We start from the raw sequence: 23,955 nt of genomic DNA, 5'->3' as shown, positions 1-23,955 counted from the left end.
AGCACTAAAGTCTGCTATACCAGCAAAGATTTGTCTCTCTTTTAGCTATATGTGCCCTGACTCACAATGGAGTTTGGACTAATATTATAAATGCCAATCTGTCACTCATAAAATCAGCTACACATTTTGTGGCTGTTTGAAACACACCTTTTAGATGGAGACGGGTGCTGTGCCAACATCTAACACCCTGGTGTCCAACTAGTTCTGAAGCAGTAGCAAACTAGCCACACACAACCTGCCAAACAGCCACATGTGGCTAGTGTGTTGAACACCTAGGGAACATGTAGGTTTCAGTAGAGTAGGTGATTACAGTAATACTTCCAGTACCAACCATTGTGACATCATGAGTCCACCCACTATAAGAAAGACCTAAAAATAATTATTAAAACAAAAAACAAGTGTGGATGTCTTTTTGTTTCATCATTACTTATACCAGAGCTGCAGAAGTTAAAATGTAGCTCTTTACCTCACCTCTTCTCTGATGCACATCTAGCTACAAAACCAAAATAAACAAAAAAAACCCAAAAACCTAGGTTGTGGAAAAGGGGTTCTAAAGCATCCATCCTGCATACTCTTGAAACACGGACAGGCAAAAAATAACCTGGTGTCAAGGTGATCAGTTTTGGCTCTTTTGGGTTGAAATTCACTTAAGACTTGGAGCTGGGAGAATGAAATGTTGTTATCCATATTGTAGGATTAAATGGTTAAAGACCTGAACTTAATATGACCTGGTTTAGGGTCTACCATAACTTGAACACTAAGCAGAGGGTAGTGAGTCACATCTAACTGAAAGTCACAGAAGAAGGAAACAGGTTTTATTTCTGGTGTGTAGAGTCTATTTTGGAGTCCTCAATTATATCTGACACTTTACATCCAATGAATTGAGTTCAGTAGAACTACTCACTACTACTCATTTAAACATGTGGGAACTATTTGCAGGATTCAGGCCAAAATGATCTATCTAGGGGGATGATCGTCAACGGAGTTTACCACCACACCCTCCCCCACAGTATCTGAGATTATTTTTTACTATGATTGTTACATGTGAGTATTAAATTGTGCCTCAATGCAACAGCGATGATAGTCTGATAGCATACTAGTCCATGGGGCCAGAGATGACGTAAGGTAGCAGGTGAATATCTTTAGGGTCCCAAAAGCACCCACTGCTGTTCCTCTTTCAAGGGTGCCCAACATTTATGACTCCAAGGCTGGCGCACCTGATCTGCGGCCCTCTAACCGCATCCTGGCTGAAGACGCCACTCCGATATTAAGTTGCAGCGATTAGTAGCCTAAGCGCCACATGGCTCGCACCGAGCACCCTCCTGCGGCAGTACAGGCCCCTGCTGCCCGGCCGGAGTCTCCAGCTAGGGGCCGGGTAGCGGGAGCGGATTTAGGGCCGCAGGACAGGCAGGGCAGCCCCGGCAGTGTTGCCGGGTTGGTGGGAGGGGACTAGCCGGGGCGGGGGCGGAGCCCAGGCCTAGAGCTCTCTGGAGGCCTTGGGCCCGGCTTAGGGACCATGCAGCGGGACGTGGGCAGCTTCCCCTTGGCTCCGGGCCTCAGGGCCAAGCTCATCGGCGCCGGGTTCCAGACGGCCGAGGAGCTGCTGGAGATCGGGCCCTGCGAGCTCAGCAAAGGTACCGGACCGGGACCCAGCGCGGGGGGGTCTGGCTCACCGCTCTTCCCCCCACAAGGGCGCCGACCCTACATCTCCCTCCTGCCCAGCGCCGGTGCACCCCGCTGCTCCTGCTTTTGCCCAGGACTGTACGCACACTGACTGCCCCTTCCTCCGCCTCCGTACTCTATACAGCTTCCTCTTACGCCCCCTCCAAACCGGGCGTTTGCTCCCCAAGACCCTTCCTTACCAGGGGCGCTGGGATATTTTTTATAGTGGGGGTTCTGAGGGCCAAATTATTAACCCTGAACATAATGGAGATCACTTCAATCCACTCTACTCTGGCACATTATCGTCCTCCTCCATCACCCTTCTCTACAGACCAGGCATCACCCTGAGCCACCCGCATCCACAAACACCCCTCTAGCCAGGGACCTCCACATTCTCTAGTCTTGGGAGCTTCTGTTGGTGACCATAAGCAGGAAATCTCCTTATTGTTCCATCTCACATCCCTGTCTACACAGGAAATTAGGCTAGTACCTTGCTGGTGAGAATGGGGTTTTAACATGAATTAATTAGTTCATGTGTATAAAGCACTTCACTTGAACAGTGCTCAAATACTGTGTTTAGACTCTGGGTTGTGGTTGGACTCCTTGAGAGGAGGGTCATATCTCATCCAGTCTTCATGCAAGTCCCAAACAGTGAAAGGAACATGTTTTTTCTGCATGTAATTATTTTTACCTAGATCTCAGTGAAAAGGATCTGACTCTTTGACAGAGGATCCTGCTTTTGCTGAGAACTAAATGGAAGTGAGAAACTGAGAACAAGAGCTGTAACAGGTTATCCACACATACACTTCTGGGGTTCTAAACCAAGTAAGCAGATGTCAAATTAGGTACAAAGATAAGGATCACAAGAAATTAAAACAGATCTTCCAATTAGCTAAGATAAATATATGAAATAGCTCAGATAACATGTTATATTTTCTTATATCTCAGATCAAAGTGAAATAAATATTTCTTTAGTTGGTGGTCAGTGTTTTTATATATGTTAATATTTCTGATTCTTTATATATATCTTGCACTGGTCCATGTTTGTGCAGAATTTCACTTGGATTTGAAATTGGTTTTTGGCCCTTGTAAGTACTTTTGTGTTTTCTATTACTTATGACCACTAGGTGTCACTGTCACTTAGTTAAAAGTACTTCATTACCTGTGATTCTGAAGGCATTAACCAGAATATGTGTTCTTCCAGTGAGTAGTAATTTACTATATTAGTCCCTGATGTGAAATGGTGAATTTGTCCTTCCAGGTCTCAACCACATCTATGACACCACTCATTTTTGGCCTCTCATTTAGAGGTGCCTCGATTAGAAGGTACACTCCCACCTGAATCTTGAACAAACCATGTAATTGCTGTTGGATTCACTTCCTTTTGTGTTTTAGTGTCTGTGGATTTTATTAATAGTGTCATGTTAGTATGATGAACTTTTAGTTGCATAGAAACTAAGTCTCTTTTCTGGCCATGATGGGGGCTTTTAACTTCTGAAAACAAATCTTGTAATTACCAAACGAGAATGGATATTAAAAAAAGCTAGTGTAAAGTGATTGGAAGAAGAAATTTATGGCCTGATTTTTCTGAGGAGCCGAGTACCAGCACCTTTCATTGACTTCTGTGGGATCTGTGAGTCCTCAGTACTTCTGAAAACCAGGCCACCAGTTTTTATGAGTAATCTGTCTCCAAAAATACTGATACTTTTTGGGTAGGTCTTTTTAACTGGTCTAATTACAGAGCCTACAAATAGAGCAGAAACTGTCTATTTTTACAAACAGTCAGTCCCAGTATAAATAGAAAAAACTGTCCTATGCTTTTGTTTTTCAGAAATTGGAATATCTAAAGAGGAAGCACTAGAAACCTTGCAAATTGTAAGAAGAGAATGTCACAGTAATGCAACAAGGACTACTGGTGAACCTGAGACTGTTAAGAAGTGCACAGCACTGGAACTCCTGGAACAAGAACAGGCACGGGGCTTCATCATAACCTTCTGTTCCGCTCTAGATGATATTTTGGGAGGTGGTGTGCAACTAACAAAAATCACGGAGATCTGTGGCGCACCAGGTGTTGGGAAAACTCAGTTATGGTATTTTAGTTTTAAATTACTTCTGTGCAACTTTAGATTTAATAATGAAATGTAACTAGGACCAAAGTCCTTTATTCTTGTTGTCTTGTTGACATGGCTGCAACCCCATATTGCCATGATGCATTACAGAAATATCTATATACTGGTAATATCTCCTGCTCTGTTTATTCCGCACCAGAACTAATGGTCACTTTAGAGCAGGGGTTGGCAAAAGGGCCTCTGCACGCTGGATCCAGCCTGCCAAGTGGGTTGATCTGGCCTGCATACTCCCTGACGCCCTCCCACCCCCAGGCCAATCAGGGCCTGGGGATGAGGGAGTGCACAAAGTCTCCTTCCCCACCGGGGTGCACAGCACTTAGTCAGCTCTAGCAATTGACTCTAAGTGCTGCGTGCCCCTTGCATGGCGGGGACAAGGAGTGAAAGACTTTGCACGGTCTCCTCGTTCTCAGGACAATCAGGGTCCTGAAGGCGGGAGGAGTGCGCAAAGTCTCCTCTCACCTGCTCCTGCCCTGCAAGGGGCACATGGTGCTTAGGGTCAATCAACAGCTGAGAAGGTTGACTGTAAGCACCGCATGCCCCATGTGCAAAGTCTCCTCCTGCCCTGCAAGGGGCACGCGGTGCTTAGTCAGCTGCCAGCTGTTCAGAACAGCTGGCGGTTCTCTTGGTGGGGAGAGGGTGAAATTTCATGCATTTCCCCTTACCCCCAGGCCAGTCAGGGTCTGTGGGTGGGGAAGCATGAAAGTGTCCTGGCCCCTCCCCTTCTGCGGTGGTCCAGGGCCACTTAAAAAATTTCTGAAGTGGCTCCACAACTAAAATTATCACCCACTCCTACTTTAGAGAGAAGTTGGGAGTGGGGGGTTGTAAATAATTACATATTATTTAATTATCATTCTGTCTTTAACTATTTCTTTTGACAGTATGCAGCTGGCAGTAGATGTGCAAATCCCAGAATGTTTTGGAGGGCTTGCCGGAGAAGCAGTGTTCATTGATACAGAGGGAAGCTTTATAGTAGACAGAGTGGCAGACATTGCAACTGCTTGTGTTCAGCACTGCCAGCTTATTGCTGAAACACATCAGGAAGAAGGTATATGTGTTCTTTTCAGTATTGTACAATAACATTCCTGTACTTGTGTATTTGCAAAATAGTTAAAGTTAATTACAACCTGCCTATATTTAAAAGGTTTATGTACAGATTGCTAGGAGGACAAGTTGTCGAGGTGTCCAGGTCCAGCAGTCTTGACATGGAATATTAGGACCACATTGAACAAAGAACTTGTTGATGTTTAACAGTTCTGAGGGGACACCTATATCACATGAGTTAATTAGTACCCACACGTTAAATATCATCTAGTTAATTTTGACTGGTGTCATTTTGGTCAGCTGTCATGAAAGTTACAATACTGAACAAATTTAAGATATTTTTTTAAACTTAATTTCCATTTTTGCAACGGTTTTCTCCCCTGTATGTTTTAGTACATTTGTGTGCATATCCTGAGACAGCTTCTGATACAATTTCTAGAACATGATTGTGCTGCCCACTTTCAAGCCAGATGGAAAGGAAATTTCCTTCCACTCTTAATTGCTGACTTATGATTGACTTCCTTTTTGTGTTTTCTTTTTTACAAACTTTCAAATTATTTTGTTGTTAGGTGCTAGAGACAGGGGTTGGAGGATGATGAGAGTAATAATGTGTCGAACAAAGATTTTTTTTTTCCCCCCCCACAGACTTCCAAAAATCCCTGGAGACTTTCTCCCTTGAAAGCATTCTTTCTCATATCTATTACTTCCGTTGCCATGACTACACAGAGCTGCTAGCACAGGTCTACCTCCTCCCAGACTTCCTTTCGGAGCATTCAAAGGTACGGTTACTGCAGGCTTAGCTGAAAGATGCCTCATGTACTTGCCGATGTATTGAAGACATTGAGAGCTTATTCACTGGTGTGAGAAAAGGTCAATCCCTCTGAGTTTCCAAGCAGACCGTGAGCCTGGGAACTGAGATTCGGCTGCTGCCAAACCTTGAATATAAAAATATGTGTTGCTGCTTTTCTCTCTCCGCCCCTGCTACCAATTTCCTTTTCCTCATCACAGATGCTATATTTTCTGAGCACAACAAGGTGCTCTTTGAAAATGTATCTCTATGTCAAGTTTGCACTTCATCAACATGATGTAATGATGCCAGGATGACACCGTACCAGTTTTCTCCCCCTGAAGGACAGCATTCATCACCAAAAGTACTTGCCAACATCTTGGACAGCCAAAGATGGACTCTTTTCTCTCTCTCAATACAATTTCTGTTGCTAGGAACAACTTGAGCTTGCAGCTTAATGGCAGCAAGGTCAACTGCTGAAAAGTTGCCTAGGTTCTGAGTGCAATAGTACTGTAATGCAGATTTCTTCCACCTCCGTTCAGGACTTTTAAATTCTTCAGGGCAAATCTCTCTCCAACAAGCTGCTCAGTGACTTTGTGTAACAGAATACAAATGAATATTGTTTAGGAACGTTGTCCAGGATACAGGTTGGGTCTACTGGTTCATTTTCCATTTTTGGATGATCTTTTGGTTTTATTTATGCTCAGCATGTATTGCCTCTGGTATTACCCTGGCAAAGAGAGAGCATTAAAGGTGCCCCATTGTGTTGCCTATCAAAGAGAGTACACAGCCTCGTTAGTCAAGTTGCTATGGGTTGCTACTCTGTTCCATCTGTGTAGATTATTGATGCTTGGCTTTGAATTTGATATTCTGATGATTGGGAACCACAAGACTCTCTGTATCAAAAGAGTAGCCATGTTAGTCTGTATTCACAAAAACAATGAAGTGTTCTATGGCACCTTTAAGACCAACAGTTTTATTTGTGTGTAAGTTTTCATGGCAAAAACCTACTTTGTCATATGCATGGACTAGACACTCTGGTGATTCCTTCTGCAGCCTAATATGTGACCTAACAGACAATGACAGTGCCATTTTGTGTTAAAACTGGCCCTATCCCTCTAAGTAGCCTCTGGGCTAAGAGATATAATAACTCCTGAATTGTTTTGTATTAGAAGATTTACCTGATGTTGCTCGGGTCTTAATTAATTTAAAAAAAATAAAATGAAAATGTACATGCTGCATTTAAATCATTGCTCAGGGGTGGGGCTGGGGATGAGGGGTTCAGTGTACTGTCTGCCCCGTGGAGAGAGGACTATCCAAGGTGACAGCTGCAGGAGGGATACATGTCCCCCAGCTGGGGCAGGTCCAGGTTTGACTGCTCCTGTGCTCCCCAGATAGAGTGATGAATTCAGCAAACTGTGCTTTCCCCTCCCTTCCTGACAAAGGGAACAGCCAGCAATATTCCCATAAAAATTGTGGGGTCTGGGGGTGCTTATCCCTTTCCCACCCTCCCAAAAGGGCATGTGGGGGGTGGGTGGCTCAGGGCTGGGGCAGTGCCAGATGGAGGGGGGGGATTCCCCCCACCCTAGCCAGCATCTTTCACCTGCCTGGAGAGTCTTCTCCCCCCCACCCCCCATATGGTTTTAGGAGAAGCAGTTCCATTCCAGGCACATCCCATTTTCCTGGAACAACCAAACCTTTACCTTAGTTTAAGTTATGATAAGAGGAAGTTTGTAAACTGAATTTGGCGATGCTAGCTCTTACTGTTTAGGAGGAGTTTCTGAATAGAGAGACAGACAAACTCTCACATAATACAGTAGATTACGAATCATGTGGATCCTTTTTTCAGATACTGTTGCCCATAGGTGCTGTCTACACTACAGAGAAAACTATGATTTGTAGTAATAAAAATAATTTCAGCTTGAATAGATAAGCCATGGGCAGGGCAACTATTATCAAGATTAGGTTATTGTCTATTTTGTGTGCCTTAAACCCACAATTCTGCTAATTTTTGTGAAAAATGCAATGGAAAGAAATCTGGTAAGTTGAAAGTGAGTTTTACCCATGAAAGCTCATGCTCCTGTGTATTTGTGAATCTCTAAATTGCCACAGGACTACTTGTCTTTAGTTAGGGTATGTCTACACTACCCTCCTATTTCGAAGTAGGAGGGTAATGTAGGCATACCGCACTTGCAAATGAAGCCCGGGATTTGAATTTCCCGGGCTTCATTTGCATAAGCCGGGCGCCGCCATTTTTAAATCCCGGCTGGTTCGAACCCCGTGCCGCGCGGCTACACGCGGCACGAACTAGGTAGTTCGAAGTAGGGTTCCTAGTTTGAACTACCGTTACTCCTTGTGGAATGAGGAGTAATGGTAGTTCGAACTAAGAAGCCTAGTTCGAACTACCTAGTTCGTGCCGCGTGTAGCTGCGCGGCACGGGGTTCGAACCAGCCGGGATTTAAAAATGGCAGCGCCCGGCTTATGCAAATGAAGCCCAGGAAATTCAAATCCCGGGCTTCATTTGCAAGTGCGGTATGCCTACATTACCCTCCTACTTCGAAATAGGAGGGTAGTGTAGACATACCCTTACAGACTAACCCTGCTACCCCTCTGAGACATCATACCTAAGTATCTGTAGATAGGATGATACAATTTCCTTTTTTTAGTCTATTATTCTATTGTTAAACTGATTTGCTCATTCTTGTAAAGACCAGAGTAAATCTTATAGCTAAATATGATGCACCAGACAGACACCTAGATCCTGTAAAAGAGAATCCTAGAGGGAATGAGAGAGAAAGCAAGGCTGTTTCTCTTTAATTCTGATGATTTCAGCTCCACCTACCACTTCAAATTCTTCTTTCCTGTTGGATTCCCAGTACCATTTCCCAAAGTGACATTTGCTGCAGGCTTGTACATTTCAGCCCTAAAGTTATTTTCCAGTGATGTGTTAAATCAATAGTATAGCAACAAGGTTTTCCCATTGTAATTTTCAAGCTCTTGCATTGTGCGGAAATGCAGGAACTTAGAGAATACCATGATTAGCTGTTTATTAACCACTTGAACAATACTAAAACTACCAGGTCTACCTCCTATACTTGAAGCAGTTTTGGCCATCATAACAACTATTGCAAATGATGCGGGAATAAATTAAAATCCTCATCTGCTATGAATGGTGATGAGCCTGTACCAATGTTCATGTTCTAGCTTTAGCTAATGAATGCTCCAAAATAAACTGTTCAGCAAAGCAAACATCTACAGGGAAGACAGACACTGAACTCCATAGTGCAGTGCCATGTATATTTTTAAACTTCAGTTAAAATACATATTTCCAACCTTGATCTCTGCTTACCTTGATGAGTTACCTTGACCATGAAGTTCATTCTGTTCTTTTGTGCAGGTTAAATTAAAATAATAGTTCAAGCTGAGAACTTGAGAAGCAATAACCCATGCTTAACTTTCAGTTTCTAGTCTCAACCATTTATTGTATATGAAGTAGATTCTGGCACATTTGAAATATTCTGTTGGATATCATCACTAGTTTGTAGGATACAAGCTTAACACCTTTTTTTCCCCCCACCCCCCTGCTTTCTATGTTTAGGTCCAATTGGTTATTGTTGATGGAATTGCCTTTCCTTTTCGCCATGACTTGGAGGACCTCTCACTGCGAACGCGGCTTCTGAATGGCCTAGCACAGCAGTTGATCAGCATAGCAAATGCTCATAAATTAGCTGTGAGTTTGGGTGTGAGTGAGTCAAAGGAGATGATGAAATTTTATTGAAGAAGTCCCATGGTATTTCAGTGCATGTTTCTTTCTCATGTTCTCCACTTATAGTGATGTTTCACTTTGCTACAACTGGTCTGCACTGTGCTTGCAAGTGAGAGAACTATTACTGTCTTTCCAAGGGGATTATTCTCTGCTCTGGCTGAACATGGTAGAAAAGAAGCTGTGTGTCTAACCTCCACAGGTTACTGACAAAGCTGACAGCACCCTTTCCATCTGACAGGAACAAAGTGGTGCATATATCTTAGGGCATGTTTACACAGAAGGGCAAAAGTCGAATAAAGCTGCACAACTTCAGCTACGCCAGTTGTGTAGCTGAAGTCGAAATAGCTTAATTCAGCTTTTGGTACTGTCTACCCAGCAGGAAGCTGAAGGAAGAACACTGTTCCTCCAACTTCCCTTACTCCTTGTGAAATGAGGGTTAGAGAAGATGGAATAAGAAGTCCTCCAGCTCGCCATTATTTCAAAATAATGGCTTGCTGTGTAGACATGCTCTTTTTTTTATTTTGGAATAAAGTTAGTTATTCTGAATTAATGCTGCTCTGTAGACATGCCTTTATCGAGATGGAGGGAGTGCAGAAGAGGCTTTCGAACCATCAGCATGGTCAAGAGGGAATATGTTCCCATGGCTGCTGTTTCATGTTACCACTTAATGTGACACTTTTTCACAGAGGTTTAATTCTGTCCAGTTGAACTTATCTTTTGTCACTGGTAGCTTCTCTTATTTAAAACATCTCAAAAAAGTTGAGCTAGACCTCAAGGAAGCCTTCAGCTTTTCTCCACGTGTGCGCATGTTTAAATAAACTGGGAATCCGTGAATTGCCTTAGATTGGCATGCTGGTTTAGAAATAACTACCATCTTCATGAAAAGACCATTCCAAGGAACGAATGCCACTTTCTTTGCTGTGGTTTGGGTCAGTGCTCTGGCATCCATGGAAACCCATGGTTTCCTTCCTGTAGATTGTTTCTGCATCATTTACCTCAGTATGGGCGTCTGCAAATGTGCGGGCAGGTAGCCAGCAGATGGCACTCAGGAGCTACAGCTAAGTATAAGATGTTTTTGAAAGCTTACAGCACAGAGAAGCATTGTTCGGGAATTAAAGCTTCTGCAGTCTCAAAATGGTGCTTGTCCACACAGTTTCCAGGTGACTTGATTCCTTGTCATCCAGAATGCTGTCATGCAATTGGCTCTTGTGTATAATGCTAAAAATAAACCCTCCCCCTGTGTTTCCTTAGATAACCACAGGAAGGGAAAGAGCATAACTGCATTCTGCCAGTGTAACACATTTGTGCCTGGTGATGCAGAAAGCCACACACATGAATTATGAAGGGTTTTCCTTCATGTGTAGGCACCAGGGGATACATGTATTATGTGACTATATTTTGTACAGCTTTGTCTCTATCCAGACCACACATTAGTTAGCTTGTGAACTTGAAAGGGAATAGCTTTCACCAGATAGGTCTCTTTCCTTCCATCCAAATGATACATATATATATTTGTATTGAACAGAGAAGCAGTACAGCACAAACATCCCTTTCTTAAGAAATGATAAATTAGAGTATATCAAATCATCTAATGAATTAACGGGTCAGGCAATGTTTCACAGCTGTAATAAAACGGAACACTGAAAGACTATGGGTTTGGGATAGGTGCTGAGTTTGTTTTTTCAGTAAATTCAAATGAACATTACAATGAAGAATATCTGCAAAATTACCAAATTTAATGTATCAAGTCAGCTATTACCTCCTTTGCTCCTTTTTTACCTCTTTCCTACCACTACCTCCATTCTACCAGGAATCTAATCTAGACTGTCTGTGAGCCGCCTACAAAGATTCATGCTGTAAAAACACTCCCCCACTCTGTCTGTTCTCTTGCGTATTGCTTTGTATTGTACCTACTTGCGCATTTTTAGACTAGAAGCTGCAGGGAATCTGCTAATTGCTGAGCACATGCACACGTTGTACATCACTGTGTACATTTTTGGCACATTGGATGAAGTCTATCCCTGTGCCAGAGGGCCTGTGCTTGTGAATAATGGAATTTGTGCTAAATGCTATATGGCTGCCCATATACCATAACAGCTTGTATGGTGTTTGTGCATCTAGGATGAGCAGAAGGTTTAGCTTTGGAGTTACAGTCCTGAGTGAGAGCAATCCCCTTCCCTAGCAGTCTGAAAATATTTTTGCAGTTTCACTAATCTTTTCTGGATAGAGATACCATAAATGTTCCCAGACTTTCTTTACTTGTGCAAAAATCCCATTCCAGTTGGTTGGATGAGTAGTAATGAAAGGTTTAGATTATTAATATTGCTTTTCTTGATGCCTACTTGACAGTTTCTCTGTATTTTTCTTTTTCCTCCCCAAACTCCCCTTTAGGTGGTTTTGACAAATCAAATGACGACAAGGATTGGACAAAGTCAGTCCATGTTGGTACCTGCTTTAGGTAGGTGTTTAGCCTTCAAGTGGAAAATAACATTATCCTTTGAATCCTTGTTTTTTCTATTGGGCATCATGAACAAAAACCTGAAAATGTTGGTTATTATTTCTGTGGCTGCAGGAAAATGCTGAGCATTGGTAGTCAAATTACCTGAATCTGTAACAATTTAGTGCTGGTGGTAGAGATTAGGGATGTGAAGGGCTAGTTGACTAGTAGACAATCAATAAGCAAATGCAGGATAGTTGACTAGTCACTTCCCCCTACCTTGCTGCCGCTATCAAAAAGAGGCAGCGGTGGGGGGGGGGGGGGGGGGGAGAAAGAGGAGGGGGTTCTTCAAGGCAGCAGCACTGCGTGGAGCCTGGGGCCAGACCCTGGGCTCCACGCGGTGCTACCCCTTTGAAAGGCCATGTGCAACCCAGGGCCAGCTGGGGTTTCCCCAGGCTGCATGTGGCATTTCAAAACAGCAGTGTTGCATGGAGTCCTGGATCAGCGGAGGAGTTGCTAAACTTCACAGGCAGAGGCATCCTGTCAACTAATTGAATTTTGCATCGACTATTCAATTAGTCGATATTTAACATCCATAGTAGAGACACCTGAAATACATCAAGCCATGTCATTATTTTCATTACAGACCTCTGCTGTTGCTAGTAAAACTAATTCTAAGGTCATAAATGACCTCTGAGATCTTAGCTCAAAAAAGGATTTTTTACTTTTACAATTTTATTTTGAAAACTATCTGTAACATAATGTGTTAAGTTGCAGATTGGGAATATTACTAATTTGACTTTTTTTCTCCCCCCTCTCCTTTTTTAATTCCAAGTAACGTTATATACTTAAAACCTGAAAATATACTTGTAAGGGCTCCTTAATTTGACTGAATTGCTTCTTGAAGGAGGATGTATAGACTCGGCCTCTATTAAATGGACACAATAGCTAGTTCCCAGTAGGGATGTTACATATAGGTTAATTGAATATTCTATTAACCTATGAATTCTTATCGGTTACTCAACTATTCTATAGTCCCGGGAGTGGGGCCGGGAGCCAGTGTGCTCTGGCCCCACTCCCGAGAAGCCCCCTGCCATTCCACAGAGGCAGCAGTGTGGGGTGCCAGGCAGGAGATGGTCTGCAAGGGGAGCCAGTTTATAAACCAGCTCCCCCCACGGACCAGCTGCCTCTCAGAGGCAGCAGCGTGGGGTGACAGCAATCCACGTCCAGGATGGGAGGAGCACTGAGGTCCCAGACATGGCGCAAACTGGAACTGAGTTAGGCTGCCTGCCCGCCTGGTTCCTAATACACTTTAAATGCAGAGCCGCAGCAGGGGTAGGTCCTGAACCCGGCATGAGCCAGGACTGAGCAGGGCTACTGGCCAGCCTGTGAAAAAATTTACAGGAGGGATGTGTGCATGTAGTCTATAGCATTAAGCTTTTGCTCATCTGTTAATCAACTACACTATTACATCCCTAGTTTCCAGAATCTGAAACTGTCTTGCAGCGTGTTCCCAAAAAACCTTGCTTTCATTTTCTTCCCCTACAACTGATAGAGAACTTCCCATCCCCACCCCTATACATATATTCAAACACCGTGGCAAAGTAAACTTCGGAAACTAGTAGTTTCCAAAAGTATTTCAGATTTGGTTGCATGTATTGGAACCATTGGATAATATGTCCTTCACCCTGTATAATCATGAAAAGGTGGGGAGATTCTGTATGACACTTCATTTTGATTATCCTATTAGCAGAGTAAAAATTCCCATACAAATTACTCTGGTCTATCCCATACGCAGGACGATCTGTATGGGACTGTGGAACAGTTTGCCTGAAGGATGGAGATTTGGCTTAATTAAGTTTTACATTTCCTGTCTTTCTTGGTTTATATTGTAACTTAATATTATACTATTTAATATTGTAATTAGAGTAGAAATATTCTCTGGATACTTCACCTTCTGTTAAACAAGTAATGATTTCCTTGATTATTGAGGGGGAAGAAGGAGGGAAAGATGTTCCCAATGAATATTCAGCCCTTGAACCATTTGACACAGATGTAAGATAAAAGAACAAATATAAGGCATCTCTTGGACAACATGGATTTTGAACTACTGTGTATGCAGATAAAGACCTTGGTTTCAGTATCTGACTCTGTCATCTTTACATTGTGTTCTCAGCTGTATTCATTTTTAAGGGAGCATTTCTGGCTACGAAATGAATTAAAGCTAATAGATTTAACTTTGTTTAATAGCCAGTATTTGGAAAATTGCTCTGATTAGATCATAGGGACAGTGAAGAATGCGGAAGAATTCCATTTAGGTGATATTCCTAAGGTGTCACATGCTGTCTTGTGCACAGTTTTGAAATTGAGATTCTTTTTGTTGTGACCTACCTTCCCCATTGCAAAAGACCTAAACTGTATGTAATTTTGCCCTAAATGTGTGTGCAGCCATGGAGACTTGTTCAGCTAAACTGGACCTTCTACTTCAGTGAAGGTTTGCCCCCAGCTGGTGAAATATTTAGGTTGAGAAGTCCTCTGCTCAGCCACACTTTAATTTTAAGCAGCTGCAGCTCAGAGGCTGAGGATTCCAAAGTGGTACAAGACTGAGACCAATGTGCATTTACTCTGGAGATCCACCTATTTTAAGTGTTGCATTACAGATTGAAGAGAGTGATTTGAAGGCACTCTAGATCAGTGATTCTCAGCCTTTTCACACTACTGTACATCTTTCAGTACCCTTAATTTCACCTCACTCAAAAACTGCTTGCTTATAAAATCAGATGTAAAAATACAAAAATGTCACGAATGCTACTGCTTAACAAATTGCTTACTTTCTTATTATTACCATATAATTGTAAAATAACTTGATTGGGATCTAAATATTATACTTTCAGTTTATAGTGTATATAGAACAATATAAACTTAAGACCTTTTAGTTTGTTCTGACTTTGCTGGTGCTTTTTATGTAGCCTGTTTTGGATGAATTGATGTACTCTCTGGCAAACATCTGTGTCCCTCCAGAGGTATGCCCCTTGGTTGAGGATCTTTTATCACAGTTATATTGCTCCCTTTCCCCCTCTGTGTGCAGTAATGAAGATGTTGTGGGGTGGGGCTGGTGACAGGTCAGATACAGACAAATATACTGACTTGACTCAGAAACTATGGAATATTAATAGGGGATGCTTGCATTACTTAACCAGACAACTGCTTTAACACCCAGTCCACCTTCTGACTATACAATGTGTTCAGGAACTTAAAAAGAAAAACACCTGCTAGTGCTATTTATAAATTGAAACACGTTTCAATTTGTGGTCAGATGTGAACAGAAATAATGGGATTACTTCCCTTGAAATGAGTCAATTGCCTCAATTTCTCAAATTTCTAGCATTCTGCTCCTTGAACAAGTAAGAAGAGGAGTCTCAGAATAGAGGATTTAGCATCCCATCCTGAAGAAATTTCATGATCATAATATTCCTTTCTTCTGATCCAGGATTTTGAGATGGAAAAAGCAAAGTTTATATAGTTTACAAATAGCTGCCTTGACCTTAGATGCTGCAATATAACCATCATACTCTTTTCCCCAAACTATGGGAAAGCTCCTTTTATTCATACTTTCATGCTGTCGCTAATGTCGGTGCTTTTGCTAAGTATATATAAAATGTCTTTTTGAATGTAAAGGTATTGCTTCGATATTAAAATCCAGAGGAGCAGCTTTTATTCCTTAACTCAGTGGCTACGTCTAGATTGGCATGATTTTCCGGAAATGCCTTTAACGGAAAAGGTTTCCGTTAAAAGCATTTTTGGAACAGAACGTCTAGATTGGCACGGACGCTTTTCCGCAAAAGCACTTTTTGCAGAAAAGCATCCGTGGCCAATCTAGACACGCTTTTGCACAAAGCAAATCTCAGCTGTCTACACTGGCCCTTTTGCGCAAAAGTTTTGCGCAAAAGGGACTTTTGCCCGAACAGGAGCAGCATAGTATTTCCGCAAAAAGCACTGATTTCTTACAGTAGGAAGTCAGTGATTTTGCAGAAATTCAAGCGGCCAGTGTAGACAGCTGGCTAGTTTTTTCTGGAAAAGCAGCTGATTTTCCGGAAAAACTGGCCAGTCTAGACACAGCCAGTAAGATGGTAAAGTAATTCAGAAATAAAAATACAAGAATTTCCTGGGGGTATTGAGTCTGATCACTTTTGTGTGTTTAGTTATCTTTGTGGAAGATTGACTAATTTTATTTGCTTTAAATGTATTGATGCTAATTCATTATAGGAGGTAGTGAAGCAGCATGTGGGGCGTGTGTGGTGTTTTTGTTTGGGTTTTTTTTGGTCTCTTCTCTCTCTTAGGGGAAAGCTGGGGACATGCTGCTACCATCCGTTTAATATTCCACTGGGACAACAAACAGAGGTAAGTGAAAGTCTAGGCAATAGATTTACAAAGTGTGCTTACTGCATATATTGTATTTGAGAATCTTTTAGGCTGAATCCAGTGAGCAAGTGAGATCTGAGTTTGATTTCAGGTCTTGGTGTCTTATTCTCTGAGCTGGAAGGGCCCAGGAGTGCTACAACAGTTAGGTCAGCCCTTCAGTAAGGTGAGCACCATTCTGACAGACTCCTCCCTCCCCATGTGATCAGAATGCTGCAGTGTTACACTCTGTGTTTGACAGGATGTCATGTAGCATCCAAATGTCACAATCTGGTGACAGCTCATCAGCCTCACGAGCTATTTGGAGACTGGTGAATAAAAAATACTTGGCATTTATCATTCTCTTCATCCATGGACCTTAAAAAGTTTCTCTCTCAGTGTAGACCTGGCCTTAGTGAAAGTTAACTTAAGATACACAACTCCAACTATGTACGTCTACACAGCAGGCAGTTATTTCAAAATAATATCAAAATACTGTCAAGCTGGAGGGCTTCTTACTCCGACTCCTGTAACTTTCAGTATATAAGGAGTAAGGGAAGTCAGAGGAAGAGTGCTCTATTTTGAAATTAGCTACGCAATTGACACAGCTCAATTTGCATAGCTTATTTCAAGTTAAGCCCTGCTGTGTTGACACATCCGATGTGAATAGCGTAGCTGTAGTTGACATACCTTAAGCCAAATTTCTGCAGTCCCCAGAGCAGGAGGTCAACAGGAGAAACTCTCCCATTGACTTCCCTTACTCCTCGTGACCCTGTGGAGTACCAGAGTTGATGGGGATGCAGATTGTGGTAGATTTAGCAGGTCTTTATAAGACCTGCTAGTTGAACCCTGGAAGATTGATCTCTGGCTAGTTGATCTTTGAGTTAGTGTAGACAAACCCTAAATAAGGAAATGGGGCAGGAACAGTGTTCCTGCACTTTTGAGCTCTTTTTATACTCACATGTAGTGCATGTGAAGTCACACCACGTAGCAGGTGCCATATTATGTGAATGCACTGTGGGAAGAATGACAGTGTGTGACTCCAGGAGGATGAAATCATGCCAGTAGGGGACCAGTGGGAGTATAGTGCTTGTATTTTTTTTAAGAAACAGTGTGTAGATACAACAGTGGCAGCTTGAAACCTCCCTTCTCTTTAATCCTCTGCAATCAACAAACCAGACAAGCTGGTTGGGATTTTTTTTTTAATTGTGGAGAAAGAGCTGAGAGGTTTTTCTGTATTTGAGAGAAACATGGAGTGATTACACCAGGCTGTTTGTTTTGGAGTTAACATTCCTGATCAGCCAAAAAGCCCTTAGGAAGAGGGAAGTTGCATCAGAATGTGAACTCCAGATGGAACAAAAGTTTTTAATCATATAGTCCCTGAAAATAAACTTTTCAGTGACATTGTGAGGCCTGCCTTCCTTCCTGAACCCACTAGAAAGACTGAGCTATATTTAACAGATTAAACAGAAGAGGTCAATATGCATAGAACAGCATTCTTCTTTGTCTTTATATGTGGCATGCATCGCCTTATGGAAAGTGACCTGCAAATCTATTATAGTTTTGCGTGCTGTGGTGTTTACTATTTTAGATATGCTGCAAACTGCAATAAACAAATTCTGTTGTACCTGTAAATGATCCAGATACTGCTAACAATCCACGTAGCTCTGCTGTCTTTGTTTCTATAGCTGTTATTATGTAGCTCACGTGCCTGTTAGTGTCTTCCTGCCTTGTCCATTATTCTTTATTTAAACATGATACCTGCCTCTCTCTCTCCACGCCACCAGCACTGAGAAACTTCAGAGGTTAATTACAGTGGGGCTTGTTGCTGTGAGAACAGATCCCGTTGACTCGGAGGGAGCCAGTAGAACTCCAATAAGTGCCATAAAAACATGACTTATGCTGCTTGAGATTTAGGCTATTTTGTAAAATACAGCCCACCACTTCTAACTGTTCTAAGGAATTCCCTGTATAGTTAATATGAAGTGGCAATCGTCTCAAGCTGTAATTACATGCTCCCTAATAAAATGGCACCTAAGCAGGGGGAGGCAAAACACTAAAAATAATTAACAGGATCCTTGGCAGGGTATCAGTGTGGAAGGTGACAAATGTTGCAAAGCAGAACTTTTTCCTTATCAGTTTTTCAGTGGAGGGTGTAAGCTTAGGGGAGGTATGCATTGCCAGGGCTCATGGGTCAAAATTTTTTGCTGTTCAGATTTTGGGGTTTTTTGGTATTACAGAAGTATGTGGTGGCCCCAGCCAAGATTGGGACTCCGTTGTGCTGGGTACTATACTGAAATACAAAGAGTGTTACTGCTGCAGAAAGCTTATATCTAAATAGAATGACACAGAGTGGGAGGGCTAACAGGCACAGACGGAGGAAGTAGGAATGAAAAATTTTGATTAATTAATAGAATAGTCATTGGGATTTCCATCAACTATTTGATTAGTTAAGAATTTCCACATTTTGCTTTTGAAATGTACCAGAGCCCCAGTGGGGGCTCTTGTGCATTTCAAAGTTAGAATGCGGTGTGGAGCCTGGGGCCAGCTCACCCAGGGCTCCACGCTGAGGGCCAGCTTAGAAATATACAACAGCCCCAGCGAGAACTCTTGTACATTTCAAAGTTGGCCACTGCTGTGCCTCTGCCACTTCCCATGGAGCTGGGGGGAGCTGGCTCTTAAACAGGCCCTCTCCAGCATCCTTTCCTCTTCTCTCTCCCCCTCCCCCCCCATCTCTTTGTGATAGAGGTAGCAAGAGGAGGGGAGGGGGGGGGAAGCGACTAGTCAACTAGAGTGTAGACTATCTGATAAGCTTTTGCTTATCAGATAGTCGATTAGTCACTTCCTAGGAGGAAATAGTATGCCCAAGGTCACACAGGTCAGTGGGAAGGCTAGGACAAAACACAGGTCTCCTGTGTCCTAAGCCAGTGCCCTAGCCACTGCATTATATGTATAAACCTGAGAAACGTCTGGGAAAAGAGTCTTGCTTGTTGGAACATACTAGATACAATTAAAGCTGCCTCTTTCATCTGTTTCTCAAGGGCAAATCTATTGCTCAATGGAAAGAAACAGAATTGTACTACATATTTTTCGAAGTGAAACACTTCCCTTATCTACATAGGGCCAACAACATGTACATATAAGAAAGGAAGCAAGGTCTCTGCCCTCAAGTGTACTCAGTCTAAACAAAGTGCTTTGCACCCAGAATTCCCATTGAGAATAGGGATGTGAATGTTTAACTGGTTAACTTCACCCTTAATGTAGGCAGGGGGTTTTCCAATCTGGCTGGAGCAGCCCCTGCCCATGATGGGTCAGAACTGAGCCCACCACAGGTAGGGTGCTCCAGCCTGGTTTAATCGGTTAACTAACTGAGATTTTACATTTCTAAATGAGAATAGTGCTGCAACTCTTGAAAATGCTGCTCTTTTATTTAGAAACTTAAATTGGAGCTGTTGAATGTGATGCTCTTCTGAAAATATAAAATTATTTTATATTACACTTTGAAATCTTAGGAAACCTATCCTGCTAAAAGATTTAGCAATGCTAACAAAATCTGTTTTGTTTGACCAGATTGGCAACACTGTACAAATCACCGAGCCAGAAGGAGTCGACTGTACCTTTCCACATTACAGTTAGTATTCATTTTGGGGTGGAGATTCAGAGTTGGGAGGAGGGGTTTGTCCAAAAGGGAGCTTGCAAGAGTGTGTATACAGTTTTGAGGGCATAGTTTGGTCCTTTAGGACATTGTGTTTGAGACACAAAGCTGAGTGACAAAATACATATTGTAATATTTTGCCTTTATGAAGTATTGTAAGATGTACAGATCCAAAATACTATATAGGTACAAAAGTGTAAGTTCTGGTCAGATGAAATGTTATTTGGATAGCTAAATATAGTAATTGTTTGTTACAGGTGCTCATTTTTTTGCAGATTTTTAATGGTGTCCATAATACATCAAGTTTTCATAGTGAACAGAAATCAAAGTTTCTGTTCACTCCATTTATAAATCTTTAAAGAAAAAGGTCACTTAAATCTTATATTTTAAACCTCTAGTCATATTTCCAGGTGCTTTTTTCCCCTGTCTGATTTATTTTATAAAATAGATCCGTTCTACTTCTTCCCTCCATGCACATCCACACAATCTGAAAATGCAGCTGTCAAATGCATGGTTATCAAAGATTTAGATTATTAAATTTTAGATTATCCAGGTGATGTCCTTTAGGTCTTGTTGAACTTCTTTAGCATAGAATTAAAAAGAGAAAAAATCTGTATCTGTTTCTTCCATTAGTGGTAGCTAGTCATCCTATGTACCCATTCTTAAATATCATCTTAGTAGCTAGACATTCAATGCTGTAAAAACATGATTGAACATATCTGCACCAAGATACAAAAAGCTGGTCATATAGGCCAATGTTTCCCAACCTTTTTTATAAACTGTCAGGGAAACTGCAAGGATTGGGACTAGTTCACACACTTGTCATTGAGAAACACTTACAGAGACTGCCATGCCTGCAAATGGTCAGACAGAAAGGTGTGGTCTGAGGCTGAGGCTAGTAATTAGCTGTTTCACAGGGGTTTTATGGATTTGTTAATTAATGCTGTAAGTGCTGTGAATTTCAGCATGAAATTTCATATAACTTTCCCAGATTTAGTCATTTTGTAGTTTACCAATGGAAGATTTGCTTTTCAGAATTTCAGATTGTGTCAATGAATGTTTAATTTCTGTGAAAACAAGCATTCCAGGACTGATGATGAAGTTCCCATTCCACTGGTTTATAAAGTTAACTATCCTTAGTGATTCTATTGTCTGTGGAATAGGGTCAGATTAAAGAATAGCTCACTGGGATGATGTTATCCTTGTCTAAAAGTACTAATATACTTCATCAAGCTATACAAGAATGGTAGCACTTATCTGATAACTGAAAAGCATGAGGCTGAAAGCCCAAGTACTTTCAACAGACACACAAGGTATCAAAGAATGTCATATAGCCATATCACTGCTTACATAACTAGTGGAATGCTTCATCTAGGAGCCTAGTGTGTTAGACTAAAGGAATTCTTGGATTCAGATCAATCTTTGTGCTGAGGGAAAATGGCAGAGAATAGATGAAAGCATTAGTGAACCACTAAACTTTAAGATTCCCCATTTTACAGTTTTGAAGAACACTTGAGATGCTTAAAATAGCAGCTGGACCATACAAATTCTGCCCTTATGTGATCTTTTTCTTTTTTTTAATTTTTAAAAATAAAAAAAGACTCAGCAACCCGTGTGTGGTGAGACATTTAGAAATACACAAGAGCTATACAGATTAGAGTTCAGTCAAAACCTTTTTACTGGCTTCGTTTCACGGATTGAATTGGCCTTGCAAAAAGGACCCACTGGCATTTTATAAAAGTCATGCACTTGATAGTAATTCTACCTGATTTTTCACATTGCACCATCCTGAAATGTCAACTTTTCAGAAATGCTCTCAGCTTCTCCTTAAGCATTCAAGATCCTGGCAGCAATTTTTCCTCCTGATTAACCCTTTTACCTTTCTAATACCCTGCATTGTAGTCATCATCCTTCCATCAGAGAACAATTGTGAGTGTCCACACAGACTCTTCACTATCTGGAGAGGATGGTGTGAGAGAGCTTTCTGCATAGCATTGTCTGGAGACAGGAAGCTAGAGGGCCAAATCCAGGGCACCCGCTTCACAGTGTACAATATCTCTTTTCCTGACATGCATGTTTCTGAAATGTTCTTTGATACACATACTTAACAAAATTCATTTTCTAGACCTTTATTATGTGTAAACTTTTTTTAATGTGAGAAACACTGAACCATGAGTTAATCCTAAAGAAAATGCTACTGATGCTACTAAATAAATGAATCCTCACTCTAAGATCTCTTTTACGTTCAATATGTCTGTTTTTGATCACTTCCACATTCAGGCTTTGCAGATGAGATACATCTCAGCATACCTCAACTTATAGTTATTGGCTATGAGCGATCTTATTCTTGTAGTCATGATCTAAGCAATCTGATAAGACAGATTCAGATACGCTTTTCTGGAACAATTTGATGTCTTGTTGCAGTTTTCAGATTTTTTTTAAAAAAAAGTTTGTCCTGGGGTTTAAAAGTTCCCATTTTTGAGTGCATGTATGATTCTAGTACTGAATCCTTCAGTGCTTATGTCTCACTTCTGAATCAGTTTTGCTTGAGAAAGAATTGAAGGATTTGGCATTCATTAGGCAGTAGAAGTCAATTTACAGAGTAGCAGTGTTCCATAAGCCATAGTGGTGATTACTGACAAAAGCAAAATTAAACCCTCATTCGAGACAGGAAAATATCTTTGAGCTCCCCTCATTTTACTCTTACTTGGCCAGTACATTGAAGAACTTCCTTATAATTCTGATTTTTAGCCTGAATTAGGAACACCATCACTTATTTTAGAGAAGTGATAGAAATGTGGGTCTGGCCCACGAAAGCTCATCATCTAATAAACCATCTTGTTAGTCTTTAAAGTGCTACATTGTCCTGCATTTTGCTTTATTTTAGAGAAGTTGTTTATTTTCTGACCTGAGTTGCATAAGTATCACTCCATTACATTTGAGTTACTCATTTTCACCATTATGAGATCAGTCTGGTCCATTGTTGTTCTTGTTTTTGTTTGTATCTTACAGCCTAATGGCTTCCGGGATGTGCATCCTCCACCTTCAAGCCAGACCCCAGCAGAAATTGAAATTAACCCTCGAAAACGACCACGGCTAGAAGGGGAAAACCAGTGATACAAAGGCTAAACTTCAATAAATGTATTGCACACGAGAGTATTTACATTATAAACGTGGGTCCAACATCCAGAGGTGCCTAAGAGACTCTCTTTGACCAAAACTGCTGTCCCAAATTCATTTAATATTAAATCCAATATATACAACATTGTGCATGGCATTGCCATTAAAATTACAACTTGGCTTTGTTAATAAATGTTTTCTACAACCAGGGGCTTCAGCTTCTTTAATTGAAGAATATTACATCTCCTGTTACCTGTTTGTCTGAGCACAAAAGAGAGATGCACTTCTCCGTGGAACAATGGGATCTGATTCAGTACATCTATATCAAATTATCTTGATCATGAATTTGCAGCTGAACTTCAGTAGGGCTCTATGCACTGGTCTGTCCATAACAAACATGCTGCAGGATAAGTCAGTGGAACTAAAGAACCTGTTTAAAGATAAGAATGTGTTAAAAGTGCTGTGCTAAATCACAGCTTTAGTCCTTAACTAGAGACATTCCTGTTGGAAACTAATCAAAGCTCTCTAACACCAGAAGAATTTGTTACTGGCTGTGGTCAGAGACCACATACAGCGCACAGACATAGGAATTGCAACACTGGATAAAACCCAATTTTGATGAATGGAAACCATTCTGAGGTTTAATCTACGTGGCTGGATCGTCTTCAGCCTTTGTTTTGCCTTTCTTCTAATAAAGGATTTAGTATGATGATCCTAATCGCCTGGCCATGTTTTGTTTGGATCCTAATATAATTTAGAGAAGAAATATGGGTTTCTTAAAAGCCAGCAAAATACAGTACTAGCACGCAAATCTAAATTGAAGGGAAGAACATAAATTTACCCACTGAAAATGCAGCAAAGATCTGTTCTCTTTCCAGAAAATAAGCTGATTGGATGGCTGCACAGCAATTCAAAATATTAATTATTGCAAGAACATGAGAGTGCATGTTATAAGGTTTA

The 23,955-nt window shown here is 41.4% G+C and overlaps 1 protein-coding gene across 3 annotated transcripts; it reads left to right on the top strand.

Annotated features, from left to right (window-relative positions):
• The first annotated feature begins 1,450 nt into the window (after positions 1-1,450).
• RAD51C (RAD51 paralog C) lies at positions 1,451-23,200 on the top strand. Of its 3 annotated transcripts, XM_006138668.5 has the most exons (9): positions 1,453-1,634; positions 3,494-3,752; positions 4,670-4,836; positions 5,478-5,611; positions 9,218-9,349; positions 11,777-11,843; positions 16,163-16,223; positions 19,791-19,851; positions 22,888-23,200. In XM_006138668.5, the coding sequence occupies exons 1-9, from the start codon at positions 1,517-1,519 to the stop codon at positions 22,990-22,992; spliced, it is 1,104 nt and encodes a 367-aa protein (XP_006138730.3). In that variant the 5' UTR covers positions 1,453-1,516; the 3' UTR covers positions 22,993-23,200. The 3 variants fall into 3 exon arrangements, with proteins under 3 accessions (XP_075760797.2, XP_089628234.1, XP_006138730.3); XM_075904682.2 differs by lacking the exons at positions 16,163-16,223; positions 19,791-19,851; positions 22,888-23,200 and adding an exon at positions 13,815-15,948 and having other exon boundaries at positions 1,451-1,634; XM_089772108.1 differs by lacking the exons at positions 16,163-16,223; positions 19,791-19,851; positions 22,888-23,200 and adding an exon at positions 15,208-15,948 and having other exon boundaries at positions 1,452-1,634.
• Positions 23,201-23,955: the final 755 nt, after the last annotated feature.

This window comes from Pelodiscus sinensis, chromosome 21 (genome assembly GCF_052426305.1).
Source record: "Pelodiscus sinensis isolate ZL-2025 chromosome 21, ASM5242630v1, whole genome shotgun sequence".
Taxonomy (NCBI): domain Eukaryota; kingdom Metazoa; phylum Chordata; order Testudines; family Trionychidae; genus Pelodiscus; species Pelodiscus sinensis.
Note: the sequence above shows the minus strand (reverse complement) of the source record. Positions and strands in the feature narration are given on the sequence as shown.